This window comes from Malus domestica, chromosome 07 (assembly GCF_042453785.1).
Source record: "Malus domestica chromosome 07, GDT2T_hap1".
Classification (NCBI taxonomy): Eukaryota; Viridiplantae; Streptophyta; class Magnoliopsida; order Rosales; family Rosaceae; genus Malus; species Malus domestica.
The window spans coordinates 9225476-9238776 of NC_091667.1; the positions used below are offsets into that span (position 1 = coordinate 9225476).

The 13301-nt window shown below is 37.2% G+C and overlaps 1 protein-coding gene, 1 long non-coding RNA gene and 1 pseudogene across 2 annotated transcripts; 2 read left to right on the forward strand and 1 right to left on the reverse strand.

The window, feature by feature from the left end:
- LOC103412062 (protein TRIGALACTOSYLDIACYLGLYCEROL 4, chloroplastic-like) overlaps positions 1-645 on the forward strand; it is a 33808-nt pseudogene extending 33163 nt beyond the window's left edge.
- A 3352-nt stretch (positions 646-3997) lies between these two features.
- LOC139197357 (uncharacterized) lies at positions 3998-4820 on the forward strand. The gene is made up of 2 exons (XR_011582681.1): positions 3998-4342; positions 4495-4820. It is a non-coding gene; the product is annotated as an uncharacterized lncRNA (long non-coding RNA).
- A 701-nt stretch (positions 4821-5521) lies between these two features.
- LOC114825998 (probable LRR receptor-like serine/threonine-protein kinase At3g47570) lies at positions 5522-8850 on the reverse strand. The gene is made up of 2 exons (XM_029105507.2): positions 6093-8850; positions 5522-5952 (listed from the first exon to the last, which is right to left on the reverse strand). Exons 1-2 carry the CDS (start codon positions 8776-8778, stop codon positions 5576-5578), a joined length of 3063 nt encoding a protein of 1020 aa, XP_028961340.2. The 5' UTR covers positions 8779-8850; the 3' UTR covers positions 5522-5575.
- Between the last annotated feature and the right edge of the window lie 4451 nt (positions 8851-13301).

Consider the following 13301-nt stretch of genomic DNA (forward strand, 5'->3'; position numbering starts at 1 on the left):
CACCTTAAGTTGTAAGAGAATTTTTTAAATGCTATGCACAATGTGTTGCAAAACCTGCATTGTCATTTGCTAATTGGTACTTGTGGAAACGTGTCTGCCCTGTCTAATTTCAATAATCTGCAGTCATTTTTCTGCTGATGTATCTGTACTGTACGACTATTAGATCAGCATAGAACTTTAAAATGAGAGGATGAAAAGCTGAGCTCCTTTATATGGCTATTAACATGCGTGGCTGGGGTGAATGTTTTGGTTACTGGGATGAAAATCCAATTGTTATTGACACAATACCTTTCCTTTGTAGATTTATGGGTCAATCGTCTTTAGACCGGATTCCAGGGTTGCACTCGACTCTTTGTGCTGGAAACACGCCCCACATATTGAGGATTTCATATACAGCTTGAGCTACTCCTTGAGACTTTTAAGAACAGGGAAGGTCGTTGCTTGATATTCCCCAAAAAGAAAAGAAGGGATGATTGAGTTGCGCTTATTTTGAGTTTTAACTCCCGATTTTCATTTACATGTTGGAAATGTATGTTTTGATGTGTATTCCATTTAGGTAATTTAGCTAGACAGTAGAAAGCGAGAAGGCTTCCGGTTCAGAATGTAGTTACAAAGATTTGAGTAATACTGTTTTTATTGATCGAAGGGAACAGATTGTCATCTGCGAGCAAATAGCAATTCTGTGTTTATTGATCAAACAAAATACCAAGGAAAAGTTAGTTTTACATAAGAAACATTACTAACTTGACATGCCAATGCTGCTCAGTATGCTTCTTTGTGATCTGACGCAATTGTGTCGCGTCACCAGTGTCCACCCTCTCTCAACAATGATTTCTTCAAATTAGATGCCAATGCTGGTGATATTCTCGTTATTGTGATTGCTAGCATTCATCTGATCACCCTCAACATTTTCTTGAACGAGGGATCGACAATATCTACCAGATGCCTTAACAAAGTTATGCAGGTTTGAAGATCTTTGAAACATGTTATCTGTTGGTCTTTTTGCTGTAAACATTTTCAATAAGAGAATGCCGTAGCTGTACACATCGCATCTTGTCCAAACTTCATGTCCCATAATATATTGTGCTTTAATACATAATTAAATTGATCACAAACACTAGGTAGTTAGGTTTTCAAACAATTAACATCCAAAGCTAAAGTTGGGGACGTCTTCAGCTTTCAAAAGGGAGCTTTTGAGACTAAATTGGAGTTGATTTGGTCAGTCAAAATCTGATTTTTACTGCCGTGCGAATGGCTTGGTAGAAAAATCTGGAATTTTGACATAATCATCTTGAAGAACTCACGAACATCCTTCAATTGGATTCACTCCAAAATTCGTCCATTTGTTCACTTTAGCTCAAGAGAAAGTTGCATGTCCTACATTGAAAATACATAACAAAGTATCAAAGTTCTACCAAAATAATCAATAAAATATAACTAAGAATAGGGTAAAATATAAGGAAAACTAATGAAAAGGGTTTGAAAACTTTGAGTTTTAATGATAAGAACAAAATAAAGGGTAAAGTGAATAGTATCATGATTGACTTTTTAGTGTAAAAATGTGGTTTTCGTTAAAGTGAATAATACCGGGAGTTTTCGTTAAAGTTCCCTAAAATATATGGTATAATATTGAATCATCAACTACAATAAAACATTTGCACCAGTTTAGAACTTTGATAGCTTTGGCTGCACAAAAGGGATTCAGTTTGTTCTAGCTAGATGTGAAGTCTGCTTTCCTAAATGAAAGAAGAGGAGTTCCGCCGTCACCGTAACAATCTTACGTAGTTCTTCCAATTACTTATGAATTACCCATGCATATTTCGAAGGTCAGGTTTTCCTAATATATGTCCTACTTGGAACCTCCAACATAGAACGTATATCTAACATGCAATCCGTCCAGACGTTCGGATCAAATATGAACATGAAAAACTCATTAAGCGTTATGAAAACACTTTGAAAAACCATGCAACCCTTAAGACGTGGTGTTCATCCTAAGTGAAATTACAATTATTAACCACAAGAAGCATTCCTTAATTTCAGGGTGATATTCCTACAGAAATTGCATCCGATTACTTATCTAAATATCATAATGGTCGCGAATCATTAATACATAGAAACAATTTAAACACAGTGATTAATAATTCAAGGCACACATACATAATATCATAAGCAATTAAATAAAGACTACATATTCATGCTAAGGATCAAGGCATCGCCTTAGCAAAAAAAATTAGCTACGAACAATCATAGAACAAATATTATAAGAACATGGATAGAAAACACATTGTAAGTAAAAAGTCTGAAATTCTCCAAAAATAATGCGTTTGTAACCCTAATGGCTAAAAAGCCTTATTTATACTATTGCAAAATAAAATCGTACCTAGAAAAGGTCTTAGCATAAAACTAGGAAACATAATAAAATAATAAACCAGCAAATAAAAGGTTTCCTATTGAACTGAAATTCAGACTTCTCAGAAAATCAGACTTTTGACCGACCAAATCAACTCCGATTTGGTCCCAAAAGGTCTCTTTTGAAAGCTTAAGTTGTCCCCATCAAATCCCCAAAAGGAATCTTCCTCAAAATATTCCATCTTGACCTCCAAAATATCCAAAACGTTCAAAAACGTCAATCTAGAAAAGCAGCTGGGCCTTCTTTTCTTCACCACAGTTAAACAACTTGGTAGAAAAATCTGATCGAATGATCTTGAAAGACTCACGAACATCCTTCAATTGGAATCACTATAAAATTCATCTGTTTGATCACTTTTTGCTCAAGAGGAAGTCGCATGCCTTACATTGAAAATACATAACAAATTATCAAAATTCTACCAAAATAACCAATAAACTACAACTAAGAATAGAGTAAAATATATGGTGTAATATGGACTCATCAAATACCCCCAAACTTTGCTTTTTGCTTGTCCTCAAGCAAAACAAAACTCAAAAACAAAAAATAAAAACTAAAAAACTAAAAACTTTAACAAAACTTGACTAAGACAATTTTCACCTTTAAGTTGGAATCCATAGAAAATGTTAAAATTGAACATCTTTTCAAAAATTTCAACTAATACCATCACAGAGTCTAAGCCATTTAGAATTAATTGGAAAAGAACTCATAAACTTCTTTTGGTGTAAAGTGAACCAACATAGTTAAAGAGACTCGACTAAAACCATTACCACTCATCCTTTTTATTTAATACTTACTAACTTCAAACATAACTTTTTTTTTTCTTCTTTCCGACTTTTTAATTTTTTTTTATCGTAATAGTAGTGGTTGTGCAATGTTAGGTCACTTAAGCTTTCGATCCAACCCATGTAATGAGTTTTAGATCAATGACTCCCAAACTACAAGGGCTTAAGGGCACTAGGTGTAGAACACCCTAAAGACTTGCTAACTCAAGCTGAAAAAACTACGAAACCAACTAACCACCTTACCTCATGCTAAGACTCTATTGTTTGATGCGAGAATCACTGCTGATCAAGCAGGACTGGCCAAGTTACTCAGCAAATTCTTGTGGAACAATTATTACTTTATTTATAACAATAACTAAACTTTACTTTTTTATAGAACAAAAAAAAAATTAACTCAGACGGAAAGCTAGCAAGTGCTTCAATCTCACCCCCACAAATCATGTACAATGTGCTAATTGTCAAAGGATAACTCATGAATTAGTGCCTAAACAACAATAATTAGAAAAGATTATACTGTGAGATTAATCTCTACCAAGTCCATTTGTTATAATGTTTAAAATAATCTATGAATATTAATTTAAAAAGAATGAAAAATTTTAGCATACTTAAAAATTAGAAATCTAAAAATTTTACTTTTCCACACCAAACTTAAATCACACATTATCCTCAAGATGCGGAAAAAATAAAGAAAGAAAACAAAAATATTAAAACCTTAAAAACTGAAAAATAGCTAACAAAGACAAAGAAAATAAACTAGGAAAATAGAAATAGAAAATAAAAGAAAGAAACAACAAAATATTGGAAAAAGAAGCAAAATTTCAGCGCTCTGGAGAGCTGAACCTGTGACAGGGAGCATGAAATAGAGGCCCATTTTAGCGACCAGATGCCCAATTCCTCGTCTCTCCTAACTAGCGCCGTTTGAGAACCTCTCTCTCTCTCACTACCCACGAGCCCAGAGCCGTGAAAGCTATCTCCTTCATTTCCTCTCTCTCTTCGTTTCTCATAGGACTGAAATCCTAGCTTCTATCTACAACCCAGAACGTCAAAACATGAATCCAGCTCCGTCTCTGTCAAAAAGGGAACCCAGCCATGGCGATCTTTGATTCTAGCCCAGATTGTCACCATCGTGCATTCCTCTACGAAACCCGAGGTAAAGAGCTCTCATTCTCTCTGCGATTATGGTCTCCACTTGGCGATATCTGAAATAAAAATCCATCCAACTATTTTTCCCTTTCGTTTTCATGACCGAAGGTGAAATGAAAACGAAATTCTGACTCATGCATGTATGTTTTCTGTATGCAGACTTGGGGACCCGAGTAAGGCCAAGGGGGAATAGGAACTGCAAGGAGCAATGGCTCACACATGGAGCTGCTGTAGATGGCTGCCAGACCTCGGATCTACAAAATGAAAGGTAGATCAAATCCCTCCACTGCGTTAAAATTAAGCATGGTTTAGTATCTCTGAAAATCATACGGATTTGTGAAATGTTTCTATTATGCATTCATACACCTAAAAATTTCGTCAATGCTCATGTAATTTTCTATGTGGTTGCATGCCTCCATGTGACAAATATTGAGCAAAAACTGTGCATGATACTGGATCTGTGACATGGCTTTGATGAATGTCCACCTCTGTGTTGCCTGGACCACCCCCAAACTTATACGTAAAACAATATTTTAATGAAATATGAGAGTGAGTGAGCGAAAGGGATTTCCAAGCAACACAGGGGTCTTCCCCGCAATCCCCACTTTAAGTATGACTGAACTCAGCCTCAAATTCTTTTCTGGATTCGTGTAGATGATGAATGCTCAGATAAATGTTGATGAATGGATGACCGATGAATGCATATTTTTGTATCTTTATTGTTTCGTTTATAGAAGAGTAAGGTTTATGTCTCCCCTCCTTTTCATGTATTTTTTATTCTTTTTTCTTGTATTACAAGGAGTTAGGTTTATGCCCCCTGCCCCCTGACTAGGTGTAACTTATTTTTTGTTATTAATAAAATTCCTCTCGTATCGTCGAGGTTTTAAAATAAAATAAAATAAAAAAAGCAATAAACTACTATGGAACACTTCCCATTTTCAACCATGGATAAACCTCTCAACATAGAGCAGGAATTCCAACATAGGTTTGAAATTTGATGAATACTTTCCACAACTTTGTTTTTTAATTTTAATTTTTAATTCTTTCAGAGTGTGCGTCCTGTAATGTTTGGCAAAGCTAGAATGTCGTTGTTCAAGCATAATTTGATGCAAATAAGTTTGTTTGGCAAGCATTGATCAACTAGCCATTTGTACTGCCTTTTTTTATCTAACAAATACAAAAACGCTTTCACATAACATCAATACTATTACATGCTATACCACATATTAACAATAAGCTTCTATCCACATATACCATTTGCTCGAAGTTTGTTTCTGATCCGACACATATGTGCCACAGCATCACAGATGTTCAATCTTTCTCTAGGCAACTCCGCTGAGCAAGCAACACCAATTTCTAAAACATGGATTAAAGTTTCTATGATTAGGACACGATTCCTTGCCCTCCCCTCGTTAGGATGATTGCTCTCTTGAACAAGAACGGGATCCAAAACCTCTTCCACTTGCTCAGGCAGAGCTGCCTTCACAAAGCTATAAAGGTTTGAAGTTCCCTGAAACATGTCATCCGTCGGTCTTTTTCCTGTAAATATTTCCAACAAGAGGATGCCAAAGCTATACACATCACCTTGTGTCCACACTTCATGTCCCATGCCATATTCTGCATTCCACAATTCAGAACCTTAGATTCTAATTTTCTAGTGAAGTGCTAAAAGCTTTCATGTTTGAAAAATTTAAAATAAATACGGCACAATTTTAAAATACTAGCTAGGAAAAAAATAAACTACCAAGTGTATTTACCTGGAGGAGCATAACCAATAGTTCCCTTGATCCCTAAAGAACTTGATTGATTTCCTGAAGAATTTTCAGCAGCTTTTGGTAAGAACCTCACCAACCCGAAGTCACCTACATGTGCAATCATGTCCTCATTGAGAAGAATATTGCTGGGTTTGAGGTCGCAATGAACTATTGGTGTCTCACAATGATGATGGAGATAATCCAATGCCATAGCAACATCAATAACAATATTCAACCTTTGAGAAATTGTTAAGCTCCTTGGCCTCTCATTTGTCTCACCAATTGTATGAATTGGATACAACCATTCCTCCAAGCTCCCGTTAACCATGAACTCATAAATTAAGGCCTTGAAGTCGTGACCGCGATAATCAAAACCAGAACATGCCGAGAGTACCTTCACAAGATTACGGTGTCTAATATTTTTGAAAGCCTCGCATTCAGCAATAAAACTTTTGTAAGCTCCGCGACGAATGAGGTTGAGTACCTTGATGGCAACTGTAGTTTCACCTTGCTCGAGTACTCCTTTATAAACGGACCCAAAACTGCCCATACCGACCAAGTTGGTTGAGGAGAATCCATTTGTTGCTTTTAGAAGACTTTGGTAAGACACTTGGGGAAATTTGTTTGAATCACTTGCAGTGTGACCCTTTTTGTCCCTCCATGAGCAATAAAGATACAAAAAGGTTAGTGCAAAAATAACTCCAAGAATCCCACAAACGAGGGAGAGAACCAATTTCATGGTTAAGCTCAATGCTTCCTTTTTTGTATGCTGGAGTTTGCACTTTGGCAAATGAAACTCAGGTATGCCCCCACAAAGCTTACTATTTCCTTCAACTGATGTCGCCGTTGCATTCTTGAACACTCCTTTGATCGGCAACATGCCCTCAAAATTGTTATAAGATAGATTTAGAGATTCCAAAAAATTCAAACGTTCTAAGAATTCTGGAATTGTGCCTGACAAGTTGTTGTGAGAAAGATACAATTTTGAAAGACCTCTTAGTGAACTCAAAGTTGATGGAATCGTCCCATTGAAGAAATTTCCATGCATGTCCAGGTACTCTAATTTTATACAACTAACAAGACTTGCCGTAATTTCACCGAATAACATGTTATCAGAGATATCTAAATACTCTAGATTTATTAAAATTCCTATCTCCTCTGGCAGGGAGCCTATAAAATGATTTTGTCCTAAACTCAATTCATACAAGTTCAGCAGACCAATGATTTCTTGCGATATGATACCGCTAAAACTGTTGGCACTAAGAGATAAGATCCTCAAATTCTGACACTCAATTAAACTTGGCGGGAGATTGCCTTGAAGTTTGTTGCCTTCTAAGTTTAACTCATTTAATTGACTTAAATTTCCGAAAGACGATGGAAGATTGCCAGAGAGAGAGTTCCCACCCAATGATAATTGATATAACTTGTGCAGCTTTCCTACACCAGGGGGAATGTGACCTGAAAATTGGTTCACAGACATCCACAAAAGCTCTAAGTTAGCCAGATTTGCAATCTCATTTGGGATACTTCCTAATATTTTATTTTGAGCAATATTGAAAATTTGAAGAGAAGAAGATAGGTTTCCTATGCATTGAGGTAACGTGCCCCCAAAATTGTTGTTAAACATTTCGAGAATTTCTAAATGGGTGGCATTGCTCAAATCGCAGAGAAAGGTCAAGTCATCAATTCCCCCACTTCCGAGATGGTTTTCAGCAAGGAGTAACCGCTTAAGCTTATGCAAATTCGTCAAAGGAGGGACCTTTCCATGCAGTTGGTTACCTCCCATTGAAAATTCAATTAGATTTGACGCATTAGATAAGGAAACAGGAATAGATCCACTGAATTGGTTGTCGTCAAAGGAAAACACTTGGAGACTCGGAAAGACCATACCTAAGTTTGAGGGTAGACTCCCTTGGATTTCATTTATTACCATAGAAAGGACTATGAGAGAAGAGAGATTAAAGATTGAGAGGGGAAGCATACCCGAAAAGCTATTTACATCGAAAGCAAGAAAGCTAAGATTGGTCATTCGGCCAAAAATATCCGGGACAGTGCCACTCAAATTATTAGAAGATGCGGAGAACTGTTCAAGAGATGATAAATTGCTAAAAGAAGGAGGGACTCCCCCTGTAAAGTGGTTAAAGTGGATGTGGAAAAGTCTTAACTTTGACAAGAGGGCAAGCTCCTTTGGAATCTTTCCCATCAGCACATTGAAACCAACATCGAGCCTGAGGAGCTGAGAGCAACGCGACAAGTTAGTGGGAATTTCTCCACTCAATGAATTGTTGTTTAACAAGAGGTCTTGCAATCTGTGCAGGCGGCTGAATTCTGGAGGAATTTCATGGCCTAAGCTGTTGTTTTGGAGATCAACGACTCTCAAAAAACTCAAGTTCCCAACATGTGGTGGTATAGATCCTCCAAGTTTCAAGGACGGCAGGCTCAACATTGTGACCCTCTTATGACGACGACCACATGTAACGCCATGCCACGAGCAAAAGTGGATGGTTTCATTCCATGAAGTCAGGACTTTAAAAGGGTCATGAGTTATGCTAGCCTTGATTTCAAGCAAAGCGAGTCTATCTGTCTCATTTCCCGGAAGGGCGAAACAAGGAAGGCAAGAGTGAAGTATGAAAGCATGCATAAAAAAGGATGACAAAAACACGGCAGAAATGGAGTTGTAAAACCCCATCCCCACGATGATGAGGATATTTGTTTTGTGCGAACGTAGAAATGGAGTTGTAAAAAAGCTGAGCTGTATTGATTGTTTGTCAAGCAGCTTCAGCAGCATCCAATTTATAATCCCTAATCAGAGTGCTCTGTACGTAGTGGAACAGCCACCCCAATCGCTATCGTACTCGATGAGGGATGTCCTGACAAAAAAATATATCTTTTCTCTTAATTTTTTGAATAAATTCAATATAAATCTAATTTTGTGAACTAATATTAAGAATGTTCACTTTTTTGAAGTTATTGTATTCATTCTTTAACTTAAAAACAAATGAAAAAGAGAGATATTAGTTTTGTATGAAATTTTTCTCTTTGATTATAAACCGTATGACACAGCGACTAACTTGATGAATGTGTTGTTCTCGTTGAGAAATTTTTATGGGTACCAAAAATACAAGTTATGTGGCGTATTATTCTACGTGTTATAATAAAGATGGACGACAAGGTTTATATATCTTACTTCTTATGTATATTGATAAAAACAAAAAAACAAAAAAAACAAATTCATGAGTTATAAATTGAGTGAAATAATAACACCACATGATCGTGTTCGAATACATCGAAAATTGCTCGTTCCTGTTCATATGGATAGTATGCCAATAAAACAATAGTTAGCTTTGGTATTGTATAATGACAATACCTAATTTTGGTGTATTATTGTGTCATTTGTTTATGCCAACAAATTATGTTCGTCCTCACTCCTCTAGTTCCAGATTGGGTGCGTGCTTGCGTCTTGTGAATGGATTGAGGATATACACAAAAGAATAGGTAATGGGAACTTAGGTATGAGCAAGGCTGAGATCAAACAACCACTGCGGCAGAGGCGGCTTTGGGGACCAAAAGGTGCAATTGCACATGGCCCCAATTTTGAAGGGACTTTTAAATAATATCTTTAGTAAAAAAAAAAAAAAAAAACTTATTTTATTAATACTATAAAATCTTATTGTGCACTCCTTATAATATCGAGGTTCTTTAGGAAGAAAAAAAAAACAAAGAGAGAGTTGGAAGATTATAGTGAGCAAAGAGAGCTACTGCTTAGCTGTTCACGCATTACTCAGGAAAGCCATATTGTCTAAAGGGGTAAGACGAAGCTAAGGGTCCCGAGGTTAGCGTTCAACACTTTCTATGTACTTTTTTGAGATAGCATTTGGTCTTAGGATTGGTACTGACCAAGTGATCAGAGCCACTTCCGGTTCTCTATCCGCGTCTAACCACTAAGTCATTAGAAAAAGATCCAATTTTTTTTTTAATAAAAGGAGACCAGCTGGTGACTTTGCCATGATAGTCCATCCTTCCGGGGGCAGGGAAGACTCACAGAGGCATTTTAGCCTCCCCCTGACCACCATCGTGCAATTCACTAGCACCAAAAATCGAACCCAGGACATGCCATATGGAATATGGGCCTAGAATTCATCCCCAACCGCTAGGCCACCCCGTGGTGGTTGAAAAAGATCCAACTAAACCTCCTGAAATCTAATTCTTTATGTTTCTTCGAGCAACTCATATAGGGAAAGAAAGACACGTAGACTGCTATCAGAGTCTGAAATACTAGTAAATAATAACATAACCAACTTCCGTAAATAGCCAAACGAGGCATGCCCAAGTCACCGATGCCTTAACTAAATCTTCTTAATCTTGTCACCATTCCCACTGCGTACTTGATTCACTCTGCTAGGAGCCACATTGTCGACATAATACAACCCCCTTCTCTTAGTACCATGCCTAATTACAACTCTAGTTTGGATATCCGGAAGTAAGCAAAAAAATAGAAACATTAGTACGATATAACCCAATCGATCGGTAATTTGACTGACTGATAAAAGATGAATTGATAATTCTGGAAGAAGCAAGGTATTGTGTAAGGATAATGATGGGGTGAGTGCAATCAGACCAGCCTCTACTACTGAGATAATATTTCCATTGGCAGTGACGACACTCTCTTTTGGAGGATGAATCATGGATGAAAGAGAGACTTGTCATGCGTCATGTGGTCATGATCTCTAGAAGCAATTTAGACTCTTCCCAAATTTCCTGAATTATCCCGATCAACAGAGAGAGATACTTGATCAAAAAAAAGACAATATTGTCTTTTCTCCCATGGTTGCAATAGGCTTAGGTGGTTAGGTTTAAGATTTTCAGTGTCGATTGCCAAGAACAAGCCGCACGACAAGAATTAGGATTATTGTGCTACTTAAAGTTGATGGAATCGTCCCATGGAAGAAATTTTGATGCATGTCTATGTACTCTGATTTTATACAACTAACAAGACTTGACAAAATTTCATTGAATAACATGTTTTCAAAGATATCTATGTACTCAAGATTTATTAAAATTCCTACATCCTCTGGTAGGGAGCTGAGAAAATGATCTTGAGGTAAACTAAATATATACAAGTTCAACATACCAATGATTTCTTGCGATATGATACCGCTAAAACTGTTCTCACCAAGATATAAGAGCCTCAAATTCTGACACTCTATTAAACTTGGCAGGATATTGCCTGGAAGTTGTTGCCTTTTAAGCTTAACTCATTTAATTGACTTAAATTTCCGAAAGAGGATGTAAGATTGCCACACAAAGAGTTCCTACTCAAATTTAATAGATATAACTTGTAAAGCTTTCTTTCCTACACCCAGGGGAATGTGACCTGATAATTGGTTCTCAGCATCCCCAAAACCTCCAAGTTAGCCAAATTTACAATCTCATTCGGGATACTTCCTAATATTTTATTTTGTGTAATATGGAATATTTGAAGAGAAGAAGATAGGTTTCCTATGCATTGAGGTAACGTGACCCCAAACTTGTTGGTAAACATTTCGAGAAATTCTTGACCCAAAAAAAAAAAAAACATTTCGAGAAATTCTAAATGGGTGGCATTGCTCAAATCCAGTGAAGAAAATATCGATAATATCGGTGATATTTCGCCGATATTATCGTTTTTTTTTTTTGTCCGATATTTTTTTAACTATCCAAATTGTTTTCGTCAAAATATCGCGATATTTTCGAAACTATCACGATATTTTGGCACTGTTCAAATCGGAGAAGAACATCCGAGCAAATTAACCGAATCCCTAAATCCCCAAATTCGAATTCAAAGCAAATGAACTGAATCCCTAAATCCCCAAATTCAAATTCAAAGCAAATGAACTGAATCTCTAATTCCTAAATCCCTAAAATCGAATTCAGTACAAAAATGAAATTACATGCAGAAAATTCGAAATCTGTACAAAAATTAAATTACAAGCCGAGAAGAAGAGAAGTAGGAAGGAGCCTGGGAACGTCGTCTTCCTCACGAATCCAAGACGGCTGGGACAACGTCGTGCTCCTCACCGACGACTACGATGAATTCCGGTCCATCGTCCGGTGTCCGCTGCCTCCGCTCAGTTTCTCCACAACCGTTTATTTGCGATGACGCGACAGTTACGACTTGACGACTGGGACTAACGACACGGCTTCTCCATGGAACAAGGTGGTTTAGAAGGCGGTTATGGAGTGGTGTCGACGGCTGGGTTTAGGGCGGGTGAGATGGGAGAAGCAGAGGGAGACACGGACGAGGAGGATCGAGAGATGGATCGAGATTCGAGAGATGATGTCTGTGTGTGTGTGTGGAAGAACTGGAGAAGGGGGAAGGGAGAAGACTGAGAACAATTACAGGAAGGGAGAAGACTCAGAGAGAGAATAGAGAGAATGAAGGATCGAGACGATTCGAGAGAGAAGGAATGACCGAGAGAGAGACTGAGCTCAGTCTCTGTGTGCGTGTGTGGTATGGTGTGGGGGTCTCGAAGTGCGTTTGTGGTGGAGTGTGAGTGCGGAATGAGGGAGAAGGATCGAGAGATTGTGTGTGTGTGTGTGTGTTATCCGAGAGAAAAAAAAACATTGAAGGTGTGTGTGTGTGTGTGTGTGTGTGTGGCACACGGTTTTGTATGAAACCATGGCTTTGTGTGTGTGTGTGTGTGTATGGTTATGTGTGTGTGTGTGTTATCCGAGAGAAAAAGAAAAAAACTTTGAGGTGTGTGTGTGTGGCACACGGTTTTGTATGAAAGATTTGGAAGTGACTTTGCTCAGAAGAACCAAATATTATGTCAGAGAAGAACCAAAAAATCTGCTTACTTTATCTTCTTCTCCACGTGAAGACCAAATTCTGTCAGAGAAGAACCAAAAATGCAATGTATAAAGTGTAAAATATTGTACTAATTCATTATATATAAATAATTATGGTGTGTTTAGACTTCTTTAATTAATTACTACATATTTTCTACACTCACAATGTTTGTCAGCTCGCTATAATTAATTACTACTTGATAATGTTAAATCCATCATGCAATGCATTTCCTTCCAATTTTTTGTGATAAACTAATAGATAATTGACTAAATAAACATCCTGCAAAGTTTCAATAAAAATTTCCAAGTTTTTCTTACAATTTCCGTGGTTTCCATGTAATTTTTATCGATATCGATATTATCCCGATATTTCCATCGATATTT

Bases quoted from the DNA above. Each gene is read 5' to 3' on its own strand.
- LOC114825998 (XM_029105507.2), bottom strand. From the start codon at position 8,778: ATGGGGTTTTACAACTCCATTTCTGCCGTGTTTTTGTCATCCTTTTTT. The intron at 5,953-6,092 runs GTAAATACACTT...TGTGGAATGCAG, and splicing joins TATTGGTTATGCTCCTCCAG to AATATGGCATGGGACATGAA.